The 23,404-nt window shown below is 40.3% G+C and overlaps 1 protein-coding gene across 1 annotated transcript; it reads left to right on the top strand.

Annotated features, from left to right (window-relative positions):
- Positions 1–4,573: 4,573 nt before the first annotated feature.
- On the top strand, positions 4,574–22,878 carry TMEM170B (transmembrane protein 170B). The gene is made up of 3 exons (XM_063325915.1): positions 4,574–5,144; positions 16,149–16,319; positions 21,256–22,878. The coding sequence occupies exons 1-3, from the start codon at positions 5,048–5,050 to the stop codon at positions 21,384–21,386; spliced, it is 399 nt and encodes a 132-aa protein (XP_063181985.1). The 5' UTR covers positions 4,574–5,047; the 3' UTR covers positions 21,387–22,878.
- Positions 22,879–23,404: the final 526 nt, after the last annotated feature.

The raw sequence follows: 23,404 nt of genomic DNA, 5'->3' as shown, positions 1-23,404 counted from the left end.
AGTGGTAATATTGTTCAAAAGAAATATGTGGCTTGGTCTTTTAAGCAGTGCAGCGTCAAATATTAAAAAAAAAAAAAATTTAGATCCCAGTTTAGGCAAGGGTTAATTTACGACAGGACTTCACAAGTCGTAAATTTTGACTACTTTTTCGAGTAGTCAGTGGGACTTTTATGTGTATTTCACGATGGGTCCAATCTTCAAGGCTTTTTAATACATTCAATCTACTGGCAAAGAGTCAGCATCTTGCAGAGTGATATTCCGATGGGACTTTTGCTTTCAAAGCTTTAGTTAAAACAAAAAATAAAGAGAGCGAGCGCTATTCTAACTGCGGATTCTAAGTATCCACAGGTATTCTGCTGAAATAACACAGCAAATAAAGCCACGGCAGCGTGCGGCAGACGCCACGCGTGGCTGCAGCAGTCCCGCTTCCAGGGTGTGCGCGGCTGTGCGGAGATGTGCGGCACCACAGCGCTCCATCTACCGGTGCGTGGGAGAGTCTTTTGCGCACCACCGCCTCCCTGCGCAGCCTTGGAAGCCGGCTCTGAACGGGTTTTGGTGGCTTAGATCAACCTGTGAGGCTGCTTTCGTGCGATGTTTAGCCCATGATATCACCTTACTTCCTTCCTCTCCTACAGCGCTGTCAAGGCGTCTTCATCCACCACGGAGGCTTGGGGCTGAGATCGCGTTTCAGCCTTCTCAGAGCTGAGATTATGAGGCCAAGGCTCTCTCAGTGACCCGGTTCCCAAACCACAACTAGCTGTGGCTGCCAGTTCTTCTGATTGAGTAGTGACTGCTGTGCTGGTCTAGAAAGGGGGGCAAGTACACAGAAATCTATTGCTAACGTCTGAGGTATTCATTTACTATCTGCACTTGGTAATGTCTTGTCAGCGACTGGAATCATAGGCTAAAAAGAATCACTTTGAAGTGGGAGGAAAAAAATGTCTGGATATCTGAACAGTCCTGGGGTTATCCATTCAGTAAAACCAGGTCTCGAACAGATCTTTAACTGCAGGGCCAGTCAACCTGCATGGCTAACACTTCTTAGAAAAACTCGAGTGGAACTTCTTTCTTCAAGGGGACCAAAATATATTGTTTGGATTTTTACTTTTACTATGACAAAAAGCTGATTTCATGATGCAAAAATTAAATATTTGTTTCAAAACATGACAATACAGGACACTCAGTGTTGTTCGTTTCCCTAAAAAGATGTGATTTAAGAAATTGCTTCATTCTGAAGAGCAGTACCTTTCCAAGTGGAAAATGATTCAGTCAAGGGCTCTCCAATCAAATTTATCATTATTTCTTCAGCTTCTGAAAGCAATACGAGAAGTTAATAACAGCTAATGTAGACATATTCTAATCTTTTGCAGGACAGAGAAACTAAGCTGGCCCTACTTTTCCACCTGTAAAACTAATTTCCTTCAAGTGAAGTCAGGGTTTAGAGCTGGCTCCTTGCAGTGCTTTGCATTCATGCAGCTCAGGGAAGCTTCCAAATCTCCCAGCTACCGCGAGGGAAATGGGGAGCAGTAGTTATGCTGGAAGGAAAGTGAGATTGTCTGGAATCGAGATTAGTCCATGTGTTTTCAGGGGTTCCTCGTGGAGTTTTTTGTCGGTGTGTTCCTACTCATAAAGGCAGCTTGGAGTCTGTAAGGCTTTAATAACCACCCAGTGCCCAGGGCTAGTTGTCAGACAGTCCGTGTTTGCCTTGGGCCACGTGCGTTCCCCCTCCCTCTTTATCTACCGGGGCAGCGCTGCCCCTTGAGATTCCTCCTCCTTGAGATTTCTTTTCCTTTCTGGCACCGCAGACTCTGCTTGCCTTGCCCAAGGGTGCCCGCCGCCTTCTCCCCCAGGGTCACAGCTTCAGCAGGAACCTAAGCCGAGCTGCCTCAGCCCCGCTGGGGACCCCTTGACGTCATCGCTGTTGCTCTGTACATTGCTGTCGACAGAGCTCATAATAATCCCCGCAGGGAGCTAATACTCTCAGGCCTGCCTTGGCAACGCCTCTCAGGTGACGGGTCTTGCTGAGGACAAAACGCTGGCCACAAGTCCCTGCTCATCTGAAGCTACAGTTTGGAGGAGTGAATTTTGGTTGTTTCTGCTGCTTCATTCAGGGCACTCCATTCTTCCTGTGTGGTTCTCCCAGCGTTGTGCGACTGGGCACTGTCACTGCCATGCTCCACGTTTTTTTTGCTTTAAAGTCAATACTTTAACAATATTTTCCTCGATGATCCAGTTAGCCCTCTTTTCACATGGCAAAAAGTGCATTTCAAATTTGTATCCAGCTTGCTCACTGGATGATGGATGGAGGACTAAGTTGAATAATGAGACGAATTATGGTCCCCTGTGAGACGAGTCTCTGCCCCTTTATCCCTCTTATCCCTCCTGCACTGTCAACAGAGCTTCTCCAAGTGCGTCAGCAGTGTTTGATCAGAAAATGTTCAATTAATTGAGATTAAGATGTTGCATGCCTGAGGTTTGATGACCATTTTTACCATCTAGAGGCAGAGTTTCAGCAGAAGCTGGCCTGCAGTTTTGGTGGATCGCTCTGGGGAGGGAAGCCTGTTTGTTCTCCCTTTAGAGACCTAGAGAGGCAGTGCTGTGCTCCTGCAGCCCCTGTTCTGCTGCAGCATGATCAGCCCTTCCTGGAGGAGGCCCAACAGGTTTCCAAAGTCTCTGTCCCGAGGGGGACAGCATCTGTGCAACCTTAAGGGATGCTCCCCAGCAACTATTACAATAGTCTGCAGGCTACAGCAATGCTTCTGGCCTATCAGATGGTCTGGCTGACATCTGTCAGGAGGTTCCAATAAGGTTTATAAGCTAAAATGTTCACAAAACTTTACTTTTCTTTTTATCTGGGAGTTTCTCTAATTACACCACAGTGTCCCATGGAGTGTATTTGTATATTTGTTCTTGGGGCGTTGGTTTACAATGCAAACAGATTTAGGGTTGGGGATTTTTTAAGGGCATGGAAAAGTGTTTGCTTTCTCAAAGTTCACCATGCTGAAGTTGAAAAGAATAAACCAGAGTAACTGTTTCTAAACACTTCACTGTATGTTTCACATTCAAACATAAATGATAATGCTATTTTCTCACTGAGCCCTATCGAAAGTATGGAATAATTCTGCCCTAAAAATGAATTACTACTGTGTACCGAAGGGGATAGTTTTCTGCGAGGCCTGAATTATCCAACTGTAAATTGCTGTGGTGGTGGGATTGCAGGAAGAGGGAGGGAGGACCTTCCCCCAGTCATGGAAGGGTGGACCTGGCCCAGCAGCTGGGTTCTTTCTCTGTCACAGTGATCCCGTGCTCAATCTGTCAAACCCAGAGCCCTCTAGGGAGCCGTTCACTCTGAGTTTCTCATTGCCTGGCTTGATACCTATTTGCAGAAATGCCAAGCATTGTCAGCTGCAAACAAAAGGCTTTGGGAGCGGTCTGCCGAACCAAACATCCTGCAATGGTCTATCTGAAAAAATCAGGTCATTGGCATCAAGCAGGACATTAGTTGATTTCTCTGTCATGGCTCTTCATAGATAAATTGCAAATTACTTTACCTCTCCAACCCTCGCATCAAAGGATGCTGAATAAAATTATGTTTACGAAGTGCTATAGCAAGCACTGTTGAAGAAAGGCCAGTGAGGAACTGTGTGCAATAAATATGGCCTGGGGCCGCGTATTTAACAATGGGGGGGAAAATTGCTGTCTCTTAAATCAGTAAGCACCATACATCCTGTGGTTTGAAAGCGGCAGTGTTTAGCTTAAAAATGTATTTTTTTATTACATAAAGCAAAGGAACTAACTAAAGTATGGCTACAGAATTAAGACTTACTCAAGTTTTCTCACGCTTTCAAGCCTTTGAGGGCTTTAATCCGCAGCAGCGCTGACCGTAGAGCTCTCCGGTTCAAAGGAACCGGCAGGAAGGTTAGGCAGCATTGCCTGGATGCTGCCTCAGGATGACAGCTCCTCGGCTGCGCACCCTGCTGTCACCTGAGCTCAGGCAGCTCCGGCCTCCCTGACTAAAATTCACCTTGTGTGCATAACCTGCCCTGCCCTGTCCCGTCCCGTCCCTCCAGCGCTCATCGCTTCGTCCTGTCTCCTCAGCCAGGCCCTCAGCGCCGAGCAGGGGGGTGGCCGGGCCGCCTCAAACCCCGCCGCGGCGGCCGCGGAGGTGCTCACGCCTGCGCTCCCTGGGGCTTCGTGTTTAAACGCTGCGTGGAAAAGCCGTAGTCGGCCCTGTTCCCGCTGCCCATACCGGTCACGGCCTCCCGGGACGCGGCTCGGTCCCGCCTGGCCGGTGAGGGGTCCCCGCCGCCGCCGCCCAACAGCCCCAACGGCCGGGAGGCGGGGGTGGGGGCGGTGCCACGGGCGCGCGGGGCGCGCCCGTCCCTGTGGCGAGAACCAATCAGGGAGAGGGGCACAACTCGCGCGCGGCCTAACGGTCACCGGGACCCTTCCCCTTCCCCGCACAGCGCCGGGGGCCGCGGCGGCGCTCGCGCCCTCCGGCTCCTCGCGCTGCGCCTGCGCGGGGGCCGCCCCGCCCCTCCCTCTCTCTCCCCCCCCCCCCTTCAGGGCGGGGCAGCTGGCGCCTCGCGGCGGCCCCGCCCCTCCCCGCCGCGCGCCAGGTGATGCCGGTGACCGGGGCGACGGTGCCGCCGGTGAGGCAGTGGCGGCCGTTACTGATGGGGAAGACGAAGAAGAAGGAGGAGGCGGTGGCGATAACGATGAATCTCGCGCCGGCCCCATCGCCCGTCCCCGCCAGCTCGCACCTCGGGGCCGCCCCGCCCTGTCCCTGAGGCGCGGGGAAGCGCCGGTGGCCGGCACGATAGCCCGGCTCCCCCACGGCCCCGGCCGCCATCTCCCCCGCCGTCCTCGATGTCTCCCCCGCGGCGCCGAGGCCCCGCCGCCGCCTCCCCGCCCTCTTGCTTCTCGCCGCCGCAGCCCTCCCGCCCCGCCGTCCGGCGGCGAGAGGCGTCCGGCCTGCCGGTTGTCAGGCCGTCGCTGCCGCCCGTCTCCCCCGGCTGAGGCGAGGCCCGCTGAGCCACCCGCCACGATGAAGGTGGAAGCGGGCGACAACTCCATGATCAACCTGTCGGTGCAGCAAGTGCTGAGCCTGTGGGCTCACGGCACCGTCCTCCGCAACCTCACCGGTAACCGGGCGGCGGCGGGGCGTGGGCGCGCAGGCGGGAGGGTGGGGTGGCCGAGGGGGCTGGAGAGTGGCTCGGGTATGGGCGTGCGCTCCCGGGTGCGGGTGGGCGAGTAGCGCAGTGGGCGTGGGAGCCGGCGGGGGGGCCCCTCCGTGGCTGGGGTGCGAGCTCCGGTGGCACACAATGGAGGGCGTGGGTGTAGGACCGGTGTGTAGGGCTGGGGTCTGCCTGTTACACGCAGGGAGGAGTGGTGTCGGTGTGTCCCGAGTCCGTATGCATGTGTACGTGTGTGCATACGTGCTTATTGCCTGAGCATGCATATAACGCGCGGTTGGGATCCTCAGGAAAGCGAGAAGGATTTGTGTGTTAGGTGTTGGGAGCACCGGTGTGTGCACCTGCGATCTGCATGAGTAAAGGAGCTGAGGATGTGCATGTGTTCACTCACTTTTATGTGTATGTATATAATAAAAGACTAACGGTATAAGGTGTACGTAAATGAGCAAATTGATGCGTACCTGCATGTGAGTAAAGGGTTGTAGAAAGTATGGGTGTATAAATATGTATGGAAGGCTGGTGTATGTTTGGGGCAGTGTTGGTGGTTTGATTTTTATTTTTTTTGTGTGTATATATGCTCCTTAGCATTTGACAGAGCTATAAAAAAGCAGAGTGTGAAACAGAATGTGAGAAGCAGGGACTTCCCCATCACCACCCTGAGTATACCTCCGGACAAAGAGCTGTGGGAGTTAATGGGGTAGCAGATGTTTCCTGACGAATAGACATAATCTTAAGCATCAGGGATACTTAAAGACTGAGCTGTTCTGAAAAAATAATGTGAACCAAAGTAGAGACAGGTCTTCATCCTCATTTAGGAGAGGGGAGCTTTTAGCTAGCTTTGGCAAGAACTCGTTACTTTCTGCTCAGTCTCGTGCTGAAAAATGGGTATGGGCTACTGTGAGACGCAAGGCATATAACGAAGAGGTGAGTTTCCTGATTTCCTATTCTGTCCAGGTGTAAAGAAAAGTGTAAGTTTCCAGCTCTGAATAAGCAGGCATTTGGTGTCAATAGCAGAAATGTTACCAAGTAAATTCTTTCAACTTTGTATAGGGGTATATTCAGTGGTGACAGACAAGTGGAAAATGTTGAGTAAAGGGGATATGTTTTGAATATTTATGAAAATATTCTGATATTTATGAAAAAGTGTTATGCTATCTTCCCCACCCCCCCCACCCCGTATTAATGATTGATAGATTTTTTTTTTCTTTTTTTTTGAAATCTATTCAAGGTAGAAGGAATATGATGAAAATAGAGAGGTAGCTGAAGTTGAAGCTGTAGCAAACAGAAATTGATCATCTTAGGCTTTATTATCTATCCTGTTCTTTTAACTTCCAGGATACTTCCCAATGTAATATAAAGGCTATACAGTTGGTTTTTTTATTTGATTTACAAACTTTAAGATGTGTGTCTGATGATTAAATTTTCCAGGTATTAGTGTGGTGACACACTAATACAGCTCGTTTTGTGATTTGTTGTTTTTGCATACGTATAAAAATACATCTTGTACTCTTAAAGGAAAAAGTTAGCAATGTGTTTAACTTTTCTTTGTGCCAGACATCCTCTATAAAGTTTCTCTTATTACAGCATTACACAACATAGGCGTTTCCATGAAATTCAGTGTTGAGTGTTAAGTAAGCAAAACAGTTTGTTTCTCCGTGCTTTTGCAATATAACGACGGGTTGCACAAGGTATTTTTAATGTGGAGTGGTTGTTCTTTTTAATTTATAGAATATGAAAAAGAATCATTTATCCATTGTAGTATTGTTGGAGAATATGTCAGTGTCAGTTGTAATTGCACTACAGTTTCTGCTTTGGTGCTTAAAGGCAGGTTGTCCTTATAGCCATAACCTGTTGTGCTGAATGTTCTTATGGACTGTCAACAGTTAATAACTTTCACTGGATTTAAAAATCTTCTATATAAGATACAGTGTTACTGATTATATCTTAAGAGATTGGCTTTAATAATTGATATCAAGAAACAGCTGTTACTAAACTTACATAAACCCTTCCTAAAATACTTACCAAATGTAGAAGTAAACTTTGTTCAAAAACAGAAGTTCTGGTTTTCCATGCTAAGAAAATAGGTGTGTGAATGAGTTTGTCTCATTTGCCTGCTTAATTCATTCCCTTCTGCATATCTCTCAAGTATAAGGAGAAATTTCTTCAGAGTACCGGGGAAAGAAACTCATAAATATACAGTATGCCATGAATATTCATTAAGACTGCTTTGTGTTTATTTTTGTACTTAAAGTTGTGATCTGGACTTGGCTTTTAAGTTGCACAAATGAAAACTTATCTTGTTTAGAGAAACAGTGTTGATTATGTTTGCACACAACTTTTAAGTTTTATCAGCAAACTTCTCTAAAATATATTGCTTTTCCAAAACTTTCAACAGGGACCTGATATGAACTCCAGCCTAAACCAGGAAGTGCTTCAAGCCTCAATGGTTTAATTATGATTTTATTTTTCCCCCCCTTAATGAGAAACTGAACCATTATTTTTATACTATATAACTGATTCAGGTCCAACATAAAAAAAAAAAAAAATCACATCTTTCGTGGCCCAAAATACCTAGGAGACTGCAGACAACTTCATTCCCACCGCATACGCAGGTACACCTTGCGATAGCTAAAGCTGCAAGCACTGTTCTTTGTAGCGAACCTTGTCCCACCAACATGATATCTTTGCTTCATATCTTCCTGCCTTCACTTGGGAGGAAGAGGAGTGTTACTGTAAATGGTGGAGGTAAGTCTCTAGTCACCATGGGAGAGGAGGCTTTTACATTGTCATGTTTTACCTCTTCCAGCAAATCCCCAAAAAAGCTCCTTTATATGGACCAGTTGTGTGTTAGAGTTAGTGGTAGATCAGGGTTTACTAGAACAAGTCAGATAATAGCTGAATTTGAACTGGAAAAAAAAAAAACATTTTGAGTGCCCATTAAAATAAATATTTACGTTTAAAGGCTGCTTCCACAATGAAGAACTTAGCAATGTTTCTACTCTTCCTGTAACCAATGTAAACATTTTGTTTATATCTAGTTATTGCATGTTCCGAAGACATAAGCTTCTAGTCTGAATGTGTTTTGTATTAGCCTCTGAGGAAACTCTCATCTTCTCTGTGCCACTGCATGCAGAGTTGTACTGTATGACTTCTAAAGTCAGAATCATCTTCCTTCTCCTCCCCGCACCCCCAGTGTCCAAAGACGATGAGCTCAAGACTCCACAACTGTTTTAATACACTTTGAAATAAAAATCTACAATTTTAGAGTGATGGACAGTAATAACTCCTGAATTTGTTGAAAGTGAACATTTTAAAGAGATTACGGGTATCACATAGAAGTTGCTCCTTGTCTATTTCTTTTCCTAAGCTTCATCCTGATTGCCTGGATTATGTATCTGTAACTTGAGTCTGTAATTTATGATTTAAATGCTCTTCAGCACGTGCTTCTCTTCCACTTAATGCAGCAAGAAGTTAGCATCTCCAAACAACAACCAGGACAGTATAGTCCTGAAAACCTAGAGAATACCAGGTAATACAATAATTAAGGAAAGGACCCATTGATGAAGAAAAAACTGTAACATGTGAAGAGCTGAGTTATGCTTGCAGGTATAATATACTGGCATTTCTTAACAGTGTTTTGAGTTTATAAGTCTACAGGAATAGAATGTTATACAGTTGCTTAATTCAAATTTCAACACGTGCTACCTTGTTGACTTAAATTTGTATCTTTGTATTCACAGCGCAGATACTTATTGCTTGACTTAACTGTAGCTAATAGTGGTAGGCTGCGTACATAGATTAGAATATCAAGAGAGATGCTTACTTTTGGAGTGATCAGTCTTGATTTATGAAATGTTATAGGCAATCATTATTCATCTGGCAAAACAAGCGAAGTACTAATCAAAAAGAAAACCACTGAAGATGAAGGACTCTGTTTACTGATGCTGAGTGGCAGCAGGACAGCGTGTTCATGTATATAGATAGTATTTGAAAATGTTAGCATTTATATACTTTGTGTGTTGACTTTGCATTTTTTTATTTACCCAAGATAAAGCTATTGATGGAGTGCAACTTCCAAGTTTTGATAAGTTAGAAGTGATATGAATGTTATTCTAAACTGTAGCATGCTTAAAAACTCTTTTTCTAATCTCAAGTCCTGGTCTTGATGGTGGTGTATGCCTACACCGATATGATACGTATAATGTGTATATGTAGTACATAAGAATAATGTATGTATGATATGTATAAATACCTAAATTAGCGAAGAAGTACCCTAACTGAAGTAATAGGGCATAAATTACAAGTCATTTGAGCCTTGCAGCTCTTCTGGTAGAAAAAAAATCCCCACCCAAGTACAACCAGTGGAAAGGAACATAAACTGAAGACATGATTTAAGAGAGTGGTTAACTGCTAAGATTTTTCAATAAACGTGAAACATGGATCTCAGTTGTCCTTATACGAAAAGCTCTGGATTCTGTGCAGTAGATTGGATGTCACTATGCTTGTAAGATAGTAGGTACTGGATCTTTCCTAGTTTCCTGCCAGTGCATTCCTTTGTCAGCTGTGGAGTTTTGATACAAATAAGTTGTGTTTTGGCTACCTAAAGTAATTTGGATACACTGAAAGTAGACTCTGAAACTTTCTTAGGGTCGAGGAAAGGAAGCTGGGAGGTCTTTCTAAAGTTTTACTTTATTCATGGCTCTTTAGGGTAGCCCTATGAGTACATGACTAAATAAACTGAGGCTACGTTAGTATTTGGAGCTCTCTGCCAGATAAAGCTAAATTGTTATTACCATACCAGCAAAGTACTCCATATGTGCAGCTCATCATGAAAAGAGCAAGCTATTCAGTATAGCTACACAAAGACTGAAATTTTTTTTACAACATGCTTTATTTATTGAAGTAGCAGCAATGATCATGTAGATAAGTTTATACCTCTTAGAATATGAATCAATATATAGGACATAAATAGTTTTTGTGCCAACGTGTTCTTAAGACACTTCAGTCTCACTTCATCCTTATAGATATTGCAAATCTTTCAACTACTTGGTTATTTTTGAACAAGACAAGTCTTGACCGTTTGTGTCCAGAGGTCCACGTTCTCTTCCTCTGTTTTCTAGTGGCATCTCTCAGTGGTATCCTCAACTCATTCTTTGCTTCTCATTGTTACTCTAGCACACTTTTTTTCTGAGGATCATCTCTAATCATGGTTCTGGAGTTAGATGATACTGAATTTTAGTGAACTTTGAACTCTTCCACTCAGAAATTCCTCTACCTTAAGTTGTTTGCCCTTAACCTGTCAGGATAAGAATAACTAAGTTGTCCTCTGGTTTTATAGAGCTTGAAGCCTCCTCCAGTTTGCTTAAAAAGTTGGCTGTCCTCCTTACTCTGTCCATCTATGTTAAACAGCTTACTCAGTCATCTTCATCTCTGGTCTAATTAACGAGCAGAAGTAAATAAGTGAGTGTGGTGAACTACCAGGCATAAAAAGGACATATAAAGGAGAATAAGAAAGGATGACTTTTCGGGCCTTTCCTATGGAAAGTGCTCAAAAGAGATTTGTCCTGTTTCAGCTTCTGGGACTGAGATGATGTTTTAATGAAGTGAGGTGGTGACTTAACAAAGTGGATGATGCCTACCCAGGAATCTAAAGACATTTTTGTATTCAGAAGAATTGCTCATAAATATGTAGTCACTTACTAATTGTGTCGTCTGTAGCCAAAGAACAGGAAATGCTTATGTGAAATAGTCAATTGATATGAGTCTCTGAATTACAGATCTTTCAGGTTTAACAGCTACTTTACCATGACAAAGATAACTGTGATGAAAGGTTCATGAATTATGATTATAAATTACTCCAATTTTTTACGTTGTAGAAGTTTCATGGCAAATACATTGCTGTGTTTCATTGAGTACCTCACTAGAAAAGCCAACGTTGCAAGAGAAAGGTATGATGTAAATCAATGACTAAGAAGCTTTCTGTGATCAAGTTCTCAATTTCTTTAATACCAGATCTTAAAATGCTACTGTTGTATGATAATTAGGTAAGCTGTCATCCCAGAATATTTGTTGAGTAGTGTGATTATTTTTTTTCTTTATTTTGTGTCAGGATGCAACAATGTAAATTATTGTTTATTCCTTGCTTATATCAACTATTCAAAAAAAAAAAAAGGAAAAAACAAATAACAACTCTTCAGGAAATTAGAGGTATCTCGGTACTGAGGGGAGATACTAGAATAGTTCCAACCACAAGACGAAGTGTCGGAACTGTACTTTTTTTTCCTGTTCAGGGAGACTTTTCTCTTCCTTCCCTTTTAAAATCTAGTTCTTGTTGCATGCAGCAAGTGAGAGTGTTTAGGAAGAATGTCTGTGAGGGGAAGGGGAGAACAAAAATATTCCTCTAGTCTCTCTGTTCATCTAGTAACTTGGTAAATAAAAGCTCTTCAGCTGCTTCCATTTAACAAATTTAAATATGCAAGTTGGTGGAGAGGGGATAATCTAGAGTGTATGTACTTGATGGAGTTGCCCAAATAAAAAAAGCAACTCCAAATAGAAGATGATCTATTAGTAATTTGCCTAGTTACAGGATAAAGACAGTTAACCAGTCCTCAACTGCTTGCTGTGTCTCTCACCCTGCTGCCTGCCTTCTGCAAATAGGAGTATCACAGGCCTATGTCCCTAACACTTCTGTTCACACCTCTCACTTCCCCCTTCCGTCTCCTTCCCAAATAAACAAATTTTTGGTCCTTACTCCCTCTTATCTTCAGCTGGAAACAAAGGTGTTCCTTCCCCCAACTGTTCCGAAGTGAATGCCTACAACATTTAGCATCTACAGTCAGTTCAGCAAAATGATAAGCTATTGTGAATAATTTATAATAAAAAGGTACTGGATTATTGCAGGTATGTGTAACACTACCTGTATTTCTTGTGTCACTGACTTTACAATGCTCTTGACTTGGAAACCTAAGCCTCTGTGAAGTGATGGTTTATAACTGCTTTCTTTAAATGCTACAGCTGCATTTGTGTGGAACAAGGAATGTTTCTGGATGTTCTCTAATTTCCTTTTGAATGCATTCAATATGTGTGTTGCTTTCAAGGAGTAGGAGAAGAAACCATGTACCAACAAACTCAAGTTTATATTCCTTTATCCAATGGGACATTTGGGGCTTGTTCTATTCTCACATCTCCTGCCCCAAATATGAAGTGAGGGGTGATGCGTTTTCCTTGAGCTTTATTTGGAATGTAAATAAGACCCAAGATAGCTACTGACTACGCAGCTATTTTGTTGTGTAAGGTTTGTAAATATTTTTGGTTTCTTAGTTACAGGGGAGTAGTCAGTCTTTCCTTTTCTTCTGAAAATATAGTCATCTTAATAAGCCTTCCTAAGACTGGAAATCAGTTCCCTTTTCTACATAGTGAGGGTTGATAATGACCACAAAGACTGATTTCCTTAAAGGTAATGCAGTACCTAGTAAACCCCGTGGAAATTACAGGGAATGACAGTGGACAGTGTCTGAGTTGGATTCCAACAGACTTTCTTGGTCCATTTTCAAGCTTTTCAGGTGCAATGGCATTTTAAGAGAGAATGAAAGTGCAGCTTTCAGTGTCCTGGGACTGTACCTCAGATATGTTTGCAGAAAGACAATATCAAGAGCTCTCCTCCCCAGAACATATCTATATTTTGGCCGTTCACTTCAGAATAACTGGCTGCTGAACAGGCTGCCATAATTGCAGGTCCCTTCTCAGCAGAAGTAACTCAGTCTTCTGCTCTTGGGCTTCATGTTAAATGGGGGCATGTTTGTCTCATTCTGATGTAATTTTATGAAATCAGTTGATACCTGCCTGTATTCGGTATCCACAACAGCACACATTCCAGAAGCTTCATTTTAAAGTGTGGAAGAGATGATGGGATAATACTAATCAATGCACCATTGGTGTAGTTACAGAGTGTTTGGCAATCTTGGAAGCCTGCAGTTGTCATGTAACCCCATGTAAGAATGAAGCATTCTCTTCAACTGTGGATTTGAAGTATGTATTCTCATAGTCTATCACTGAGGTATCAAGTTATCTTTACTCTGGTAATGTTGCAAGAGGTCCTTACTTTTTCTTGGTAGTTGATGTTTCATCTCTTGCATCCGTCTTAGTCGAGAGAAATAAAAGTTTGGATCAAGAACATTGTAAGCACTCCACTCTGATGATCCAGGCCTCTCTTTTACTGGGTATTTTGTGTATCAGTATAATCTGAGAGGTATGAAAATTGTGTGACAGATCTGATTGCAGGGAGGAGTACTGTGTCTAGAAAATAAGTAGCATCTCCACTACAGTATTTACTGGCGAACAAGGCAAATCATCCTCTTCTGTGTAAGAACAAGTTATCTTTTGAAATAGTGCATTCTGCATTGCATTTACCTGCCAGCAGTCTCATTTTGTATTTCTCTGAATAATCTGGGAGAAGGGCCCAACCACATTACTCTGGAGAACTAAAATGGAAGATCTAAGATATGCACATAATACATTCTAGGATTGAAGGTCTTGAGAGATCAACATATGCAAGCAAGGAAACGCTTGATCTTGCCTACTAGATACATCCTTAATTCCCATATTAGAGTTCTTTTCTCTAACATTTGTTCTTCATAGTTATGCGTATGGTAAAGTGGAACATAGACCTTGTGTTTTTTCGCTGCCAGTGTTGACAAACCAGTTTAGACTTGAGGACCTGTTCAGTGTGTTGCTGAACTATAGTCTGCTCAGTCCATACCTCTAAAATTTATTAAGTATCAGCTAACAGTCTATTTGGTGCTTGAGGAAATGATCCCTCATGGGACAGGAGCTTAGTTTTTATCATTTGGATAGAATAGTGTTTTTGGCTGTTAGGAATCTGGTTTTGTGACATTTGTAAATGAAAGGGTCTTCCCTGGTAGCTCTTCTGATGTATGCTAGAAGAATGAGTGTTCCTTCCTGACAGGGTTTTCCTGCCCAAAGTTGTATGTTATTTGTGTTTGCAGGAAAGTAAACTTTTTTTCCCCATGTCCTAAGGCTTGTTTACCTATGATCAAACTATAGGCCTAGCAGGGCTGCCAGGTTCTGTATCGATAGATCCTTTGGTTAATCTCCTTGCTTATTTGCTTTGACTAGAAAAAAAACAGTGGGAATACCCAAACTGTGCTAATAACAGACAAGGCCTGTTAAGACTGCAGGAGAGGTTCTTCTCCCAAACTATCCATGACTACGGCAGATTAGATCAACAATCAGTCAATCTCTTAATGCTAGTGAGGGGGTTTATCAGGTATTTGTAGAGTGACTACTTGGCACTTCTGCCACTGCTCTGTCACAGTAGCTTCTGAGAAAGATGAGACATTTAGTACAACAGTACTGTGGTCATTATCCTTTTGCAAAGATTTTTTGAGACCCAACTTGGGGTCAGGGGTGAAGAGATGGAGGATCTGAGGAGAGCTGCTTGGAGCTGCCTTCAATATATAAGTGCATATATCCAAGCACTCGGAGACATTATGTCTTGAACTACAGCTGTTAGTATTAACTGAATGTAGGTTTACCACCCACCCACCTACCTTGCTGCTCTCCTAAGAAAGCCTTTTGTTACCATAATTTAGAGGAGTTGTCCTATGACACAGTTTTGCCTTCTCTGCCTGTATAAAAGGGGAAGGGTTGAGTCTACTCTCAAAGTACTGACAAATGAAAAAGCTTAAACTGTATTTGTCCTATATGTTTATATACAATATTGACATTGGACTCAAAGGGCTGTGGTTATTGTCTAGCAACTATTCTTTCTCAGCATCCTTTCACAGCGTGTTTTGTTTGAGCTGCTAAGTATTTTTAAATTAGCTAATTGGTATTATTTCTCCTCAAATAACTGATGTGTGTCAAGCTGCAATAATACAGGCCCACCTCATAATAAGTATCCTGCTGTTGTAAGGAAACTGTGGTTTTTTTGTTTTGTTTTTTTTTTTGAGGGGGAACTGCAGCAAAAAGTCTGAATTAATGAGTTTCACGGGATTATGACAACCAGGAAAATGTGCCTCAGTTTGCTGAATTCTGTGATGATATATACCCACTGTAGTTGATTTAAAAAAAAAAAAAAAATCCCATTTGTTGCATTTCCCCACCATTTTGAGTTATAGTTAATGTTTTTAGAAAACTGCCACCAAGTGAGAAAGGTTCTTTAATTCTTATGTAGTTTCATGGATGGTTCCTGCTCTTTTCTTTGAAGGTAATGATCATGGCTGGCATTCTTCAGGGAAATGTTTGTACTCCGTACTTTCTCCATCCTTGCTTAGTAATTTAAATAATAGTGACTACCTGTCTCTGTGAAGTTCTGTGCTAAGGAATTAGAAGCAAGGAGTTAGACATGTTAAAATTTCTTGTTAAAATTGTAGTGTTTTTATTTTTGCCTTTGAAGCTAGTATGATACAATAGTTCATTACAGCTCCTAGGCAGATAAATTGAAGTCTTTAATCTCAGTTTTCCCATTTGATGTTACCTGATGCTGTCTCTTCCTTTAAAAAAAAACAAACCCAAACAAAAATACCAAAACAAACCACAAACATTCCCCCCCAGTTCTTGACTTTTTCCTGGTTCATTGTTTGTTTCAGAGAATATTTCGTTCTTCAGGAGTAGTTACAATACCTAGTAAGAAACTGCAATTAACATTGTTTAAAGAAATCATTAAAAGAATGATGGACTTATTGTAGTGATATATCTGAATCAGGAATTGTGCCAGAATCCTTTTTATAATCTTTTGGTCATAATAAAGTTAGTCCTTTATGATAGACTACTGAAAGAGCATATGCTGGTGTTGTCACATTGATTCCTTTTAAGATGGAAATTAGTATTGCTTTTCTCTTACTGTTGATTGTATGCAATGTTTTAAAGTTTCTTACTTATAAAGTTATTGTCTCAGAAATATTAACCCTTTATTTGACTCCTTTCTTTCAGAGATGTGGTACTGGGTTTTCCTCTGGGCTCTCTTCTCCTCTCTCTTTGTCCATGGTGCTGTGGGAGTATTAATGTTTGTGATGCTGCAGAGGCATAGGCAGGGGAGGCTGATCTCTGTCATTGTGGTCAGCATTGGATTTCTGGGTTCTATAACTGGAGCAATGATAACCAGTAAGTCTGTCTCTTGTTTTGTTGCTTTTTTTTCTTTCTTTCTTTAAATCTAACTTCTAAAAAGAAAAAAAAAGAACAAACCCAAAACCACAAAAACCTTTTTCTTAGTGATTTGTTAATTGTTTGTTAAGGATTTTGCCTTAGGTATAGCTATTCTAATGATAATGACAGCTGAGTTGCTCTTCTATTGTGTAAAGATAAAACTACTATAAATTGTTAGAGGAGTGCAGAAATCACCCTACTCTTTCATTTTGGAAAGCTTTGGTACTAAGCTATTCAAAAGGTGTATGGTCAGCAGGTAATACCTTTTGGGGATCAGGAAGAGCAGTCCTGTCCTACCATATTTGTTGCAGATTTTTTTTGGTCAAAATTTCCTGATCAAGATCACCTCTTAGTACCCTTAAAACCGCGAACTTCTCTTGGAAATGAGATCCTGATTCCATTGGTGACAAGGCTGAATTCCTGCTCATTTCCTTGGCCCGCTGGAGACTTTTAAATTGCACCTGAATAGGATGTTGCTCTTTTAAAAGAAATGAAGTGCAATGTAGGCAGTGTTTTATAGCTAAGATAATTTGTTTCTTTGTTTGGAGAAGTTGCACTTGTCGTATGGATTTGAAAGAACTTTCCAGTTTTGGCTTGGCCAGAATGTTTCTTTCTAGTTTATTTGGGGTAGGGAGGAAGGAGGGAGGAAGGCCATTAGACTTCCCGCCCCCCAAAAAAATATAAAATTAAGCTATGCCGTTCTAGATAAAATGTTCTTTGGCAAGGGCATCTGTTACAGAGTTTCTTATTGTGTTAGTCTAATGCCTACATTTTGAGATACGTTTTAGACATTTTTTATTTCTTGGCATTGCATCCACAGATAAGATGTTAACCATTATTCTGTTAAAGCAGCATGCTGAAATGTTCAGAGAGTATAGTTAAAACCTATACGCGTCATTAAAATGTTGCAGAAAGCAGCAGTATTTTATGCAGTAAAGTGCAGAAGTGTTACACCTGACCAAATATGGCACACAAGTGATGTTGCCAAGAGGGTTTTTAGGAAATGCTGCTTAGCTGTTGTCATCTTGAGTTATTGGTATCAGATATTGTTTTTCTATGTTTCCTAAGATATTCCATTATCTGTGTCAATACTGAAATATATGCCATGAGATTAGTAGGACACTTTATTCAGTCTTTGGCCTTATCACATCCAGCTATGTTTATCTGTCTTATAAATAGATTACAGTAGCTTTCCAAAGCAAATAGGAGCATGGTGAGTTTTCTGTCTGGGAGGGGAAAAGAAACAGTGAATATTATTTTCACAGCAAAGAAGCTTGTGCTTTGTTGTCTGAAACAATGCAGGTAAGGAGTTCTCAACATTAAAATCAATGGATTGAATGCGGCCTATGTAAACCTGAGCAGCAGTTTCTGCCCAAGGGTCTTCAGTATTGTTGACTAGACGGTCTAACTTGAAAGGCCTTTGAGGGTAAGGGACTGTAAATCTAGCGACCTTTTAAACTGTAGGCCAGCCTTGCTGCCTTTCATTCCCGTTTTTCTGTGTACTGCCCAGATAGTCAGAATAGTGGTTTCCCTCAGCTTTGGACATATTCATGGATGATTTGTGACAGATTATTTCTTATTGCTACTGAAAGTCCTTCTTGCCTGTTGGTTTTCAAGGTTAAATAAAAATGCAAGCTTAATGAAAAGTTTTGTTAAGACTTTTCTCAAAAGGTTGTTTTAATTGCTGTGTATTTCTCAGCCTAGATTTTCCATCACTTAGCAACTGTTCAGTATAACTGGACTATAACCTTTTGCTAAGGTGAGGTGGAACCAGCTGAGGGCCTTACGTTACAAGTTATGCTGATTTTTGTCCTGCGATTAAAATGGCAGTGGCCCTCTGAGAAGATCAATCATGCATGAGGATTTCTGAAAAACGGAAGATAGGAAATGTGATGCTGGAATATCCAAGCGGAGACTTTTACAGTATTCTGTGGTGGGAAAGGTTCAGGTTCAGTGATTCTCAAATTGAAAGTACTTTGTCTTTTATCTATGCATAAAAAGAGGAGCAACACAGTTGTATCTTTGGCATCCAATTTTACAGGTCAAAACATTAAACAAGTAAGCAGTACTGTGTTTGTGTAAATTCACTAGAGAATTTCTCCAAGCTTAGACTATAGACTTGTTATGCGGTTCCCAAAGGTTTTGCACAGAGCATTGCAACTTGGATAGCCAAATACTTTTATTTTCAGGTATTTTTGTTTCTGGACAGCAGTGGGTTGTTTCATACTGAAAGAAATTCTTTGGGGACCTTCTGAAGACAAATTACAGTGTCAAAATATTAAATAGAGGATTTTTAACAGCTATTGTGCTGCAAACTGGGATGAAGTTTCAAGTCTTTAGTCATTTGGATATGCCTTGTCCAGTGCTTAAGCAATTGAAATAGCAAACTGACTTCAGTTTCCATTTTGTATTTACAGTTCTCTGCATCATTTGTGTAGGTGAATAAATGCAGTATAGACTATTAAATAATATAAGCATATTTTTACTCAAGTAGACCTTTCAAACTTTCTGGCCTTCTGGGATCTGTTTACTAACGTATAGAAAAGCGAGAAACCCCACAGTTTCTAGGCTTTGAAAAATCACGGAACTTCATGGTTATAAAAAAAGGTATATAAAAAAAATTACTAAATAGCAGTGAATACTGTCAAAACAAACAAAAGAACCCCCCCAAAGAACCCAAAAATCCAGAAAACCCACACCCAAGAATAGATAAATGTCAGGCATTTTGAGGCAAGGATTTTAGCTGTATTTCATCCAGAAGGGTCTGTTCTTCCTTTCCCTGAGCGCACTCCTTTTTGGTGACATATTCTCATTTTCCTCATTGGCAGCCTATGGTAGTATACTTTGGCTCGGTGACAATTGTGCTGGGTTATGCATTACAGGCTGTATTGCACACTGTTGTTTGAGTATAAATACATAATTAACAAACCCCAAATTTTTATGGTTTTATTATTGATATTTTCCAGAATATCTCAGTGTTTTCTCCAGAAGCCAAAACTTTCTGTTATTGATTATCTAATAGCATCAAATTATGGTATCCCAATTTGGCTGATTCGAATTCACTTCGAGAATTCAATCACCAAAATAACTTTAATGTCTGTACTGGGCTCTGTCTAAAGGATCTTTTTCGTGTTTTGACAGCAGATAGTCAAGGAACAAATGGCAAAGCTTATGCAAGGTAGCTGAGTGAAATACCGTAAAGCTAGCCTTCTGGTGAGATATTTCTGACAAAATCTCCTGTACAGAATGTGTTGTTTTTTAAAAAACAACAATAAAAAAACCCAAACAAACAACTCCAAACTTACTCACCTAACAGTCTGATTAATAGTGTTTATAAATACTGTTATGGTCACAATTATTAGTGAATTCTACTCTTCCTAAAATTTTTGTAAAAATTAGGTGTTACTTTTCTAAGCTATCAGATGATACAGATTGTACTTTCAGAAGATCTGTTGGGACTCAATGTATTTCTGTGTCATTAATAGGGTTTTGATCACTTCAGCATACTATTCCTGTTAGTGACTGTGCAAAAACAAGGAAATTCCAAATTTTTTTAATTCTTGACTATTATTTGAAAAACTTTGGTGGCTTTTCAGTTTTCTTTGAGCCTGAAAAAGCTTCTGTGATATCTGAAAGCATTTAATTATGATCAGGTAGCATCTGAGACCATACATACTGAAGGCCTATAATGAAATTTTGGGGTTCAGTCTATAGGAAAAATGAATTCATTCTGAAATAAAGGACAATAAACTTAATGTTTATTCTTTAGGCAAGGAAAGGAAGCACTGTATAGAAAATATCAGTTCAGACGTTATTTAATAAAAGCTTCATTCTAAGTGAACTTTTGAGGTTCAGATTGAGTAAATTTTTTATGTATGGACACAGCTGTATACAAGCCTGTATTTCTTTTTTTGAATGAACATTTTAGTATCCTTAAAAGGCTCCAAGTTGTTTGAGCAGAAAATGTTATTTGTCATTAACATATTATTTTTTGACTGATTGATATGAAGACTTATCTTTTTCTTAGGCATTTACTCCAAGATGTCACAGCTATACATTTGATCTGTGACTTTTGTTCTTCAAACGCGTGTGATAAATTCAGTATGTGAAAGACAGTAAAAAGGAGTTATTAGCACCTGGCTTTTTTTAGAGTACATTATTTTGTTTCTGGTTTATCCTGGCCTTCTGATGTTATACTTTCAATGGGAATTTCCACGCAACTGTACAAGAAAAAGGTCTCTTAATTTTTAATGTGATATAGCTTAAAATCTAATCATGCTGGTTAGAAATTTCCTCTTGTACACATTCATGGATAACTGCAATACTTTGACCTTTTTCATGTTTTGCTTGATTTGCTGAACAATTGTTAACAATTTAGTAGCTTAAGACAAAACTAAACTGACACAATATGACCAGCTTATTGAATTGAAATATTAAATGAAGCTGATAAATGTGTGTTTACAGTTATTTTGTAGACACAAACAGTTTTACTATTGTTGTCTTCTCCCTGCCCACATAAGCAATATTAAACCACGCTTAGAACTCAGTCAATTTTTAGAGGATTTTTTTTTTTGCTGCTTTTTCAAATTAGCAGAAGGCAAAAATATAAAAAAAAATTTGAAGATGTCTACAAGAAATGGCAAGATTCAGTTTTCTTAAATCGAACTGATGTTGGAAAAGTTAATCTGGTTCAGTTGTGAAAATTATTCCTAAAGGATTTGTGTAACTAGAAAAATACAAGCAAGGCTAATAATTCCATAATGCCATGAAGTAATACAGTGTTTGGTAATGTTCTATAAATAGTTGATGCATAGACACGGTAAAAAATTTGTCATGTATTTCAGCCTTGGGTTTTTTTCTGTGATTTGATCATTGTTTTTCTTGTGATTCTTAGGTGCTGCAGTAGCTGGAATTTACAGAGTAGCAGGAAAGAATATGGCTCCCTTAGAAGCTCTTGTCTTTGGTGTTGGACAGACAGTACTGACATTAATTATCTCATTTTCAAGAATTCTTGCAACGCTTTGAGATTTATGTAGAAGGGGAAAAAAAAATCCACTAGTTTAAAGAAATCTTTAATCTGAGAAGAAGCTTCCTGAAAGTGGATTCATCAGTTTACGAACTTGAATTCTAGTGCAAGAAGAAGGAAGCTATGTGGAACCTGCACTCCAAATCTAGAGGTTCAGTCAAATGAACAGACTGTCCTCTAGTGTCTGAACTGTTGTACTTCTGCACTGCGCCTTATGTGCCTCAATCGCAGGCAAGGTGCAATCCATGTGTGAGAAGTTGAGATAAAGCACCTTGAATTAGCTGCCAGTCAGGGTAATGCTTGGTGATGGGATTATTGTTCTTAACAGTGTTGTAATAAAATGAAGGGACACTCATGAAAATCGCTGCATGTGCCAAACTTGGAGTTTAATTCTTAACGGTTGGTTGGGTAAGCTTTGAAATTGTAATTATAGAAGAATGCTGTGAACATACAGTCTACTTGAATTCAGGAAAAATAGCAAGATAACTGACTTCTGTATTAGCAGAATATCTTTGAATACTGAATGTTCTTATTCAGCATCCAAACTAACTGTTAGGTCTGTTTTGAAGTATAGATGAACATTGATGGGGTTTAAGAACCACAACTTTAGCAACCCTGATGTAATTAGCATTATGTGTAGGACTGCTCATGGCAGTTTTCTGAAGCTCAGCACATCATTTCTTCATGGGTTTAGCTTGTCGGAAAGCAGTAGTTTAAGGAGACTGTATGGGGGTTACTAAGTATAATGTGTTGCGTATGCACAAAGAAATCTTAAATTGTTGCTTTCCTTGAAATTATTTTGTCTTAAGCAGAGGTGGTTACCAGTCCTTCTGAAAAGCTCAGAAAGGCCACTTGTTGCACATAAGCTCACTATATTTATTTAAGCACTGGTAGGACTCATAACCCTACATGTATTCTTTAAAGAACACAGAAATATAACAGACTTTAAAAGGGTACACCTACGAGGAAAATAGAAAGGGGTAAAAAAAATATGTTCTGATTTTCTACCAAACAAAAATGTTGTGTTTAATAAATAGTTACTATACTACAAAAGTTTGGAAGTGGGGCAGCGTTAATGTATTTACTACCTTGTTTCTGAACACTTTGTGTCTCTGGAAAGATTAAGATACCTGGAACTTTCAAGTACTTCAAAAGACTTCAGTAGTTTGTGCTTTTCTAGTTTAAAAGGGACAGTAGTGTTGTGCATGTGAAATGTCTTAAATGTGAATGTTTTGGAGTGAATAGACATTTTAAGTTTAATTACTAATTATTTATGAAATGCAAAATTTAAAGGGCACAAAATTCAGTGTGAGGAATAAGGGATCTTTTACATCTTTCCTCTAACTGAATGCTTTCAGGAGTCAGCTTTTAATGCTGACGGGAAGAGTAAATTACTCAAAGGTTTTGCTATTAAGATGTCAGAAAGACTTTCAGAACTGCTGAAACCACTGGCACCTACCGTGCAAATAAAAGAATATGGTTAAAATACAATTTGCAATCCAGGCGTATTGCTTAGTGCTTAAAAATACTATAATGAATTAACCTGTCTGCCTTTATTTTACTCCACAAACTGTTTTTTTTCAAGTGCTAAGGATGCTAATATTTTTTTTTTTCTTTAAAAGTATTTAAGTCTTGTTTGGAAAATGTACAAAGTTATGGACTTTGCAGGGAACAAGGTAAAACATAGGTTTATAAACCTTTCAGTGTTATATTTTGGCTTTGAACTGCTTTAAACTGTGGCTGAATACATATATTCTCACTGTTTTGAATGTCTTCAAAAACTTATTTATTTTTCATGGTTTGGGCTTTTTGTCTTGTAGTTTTTTACTTTCTGCTGATACTTTTTGGCATAACAATCATTGCACTTTAGTAGACAATGAAATTATTACATCTGTAAAAGGCAATTTAAACTCCCCATTTTTTTAAATATTGAGAAGACTGGTTTCAGGTATTTAACTCAAATTGAATAATAAAATAATTGAAGATATTTCTCCTTATGTGCCTTGTTATGTATATT

The sequence above is a fragment of the Chroicocephalus ridibundus genome, chromosome 2, assembly GCF_963924245.1.
Source record: "Chroicocephalus ridibundus chromosome 2, bChrRid1.1, whole genome shotgun sequence".
Classification (NCBI taxonomy): Eukaryota; Metazoa; Chordata; class Aves; order Charadriiformes; family Laridae; genus Chroicocephalus; species Chroicocephalus ridibundus.
The sequence above is the reverse complement of the archived record's forward strand: the minus strand, read 5'-3'. Positions and strand labels throughout refer to the sequence as shown.

Coding starts and splice junctions, on each gene's coding strand:
- TMEM170B (XM_063325915.1), top strand. CDS start 5,048: ATGAAGGTGGAAGCGGGCGACAACTCCATGATCAACCTGTCGGTGCAG. Junction 5,145..16,148: donor CGTCCTCCGCAACCTCACCG/GTAACCGGGCGG, acceptor CCTTTCTTTCAG/AGATGTGGTACTGGGTTTTC. Junction 16,320..21,255: donor AACTGGAGCAATGATAACCA/GTAAGTCTGTCT, acceptor TGTGATTCTTAG/GTGCTGCAGTAGCTGGAATT.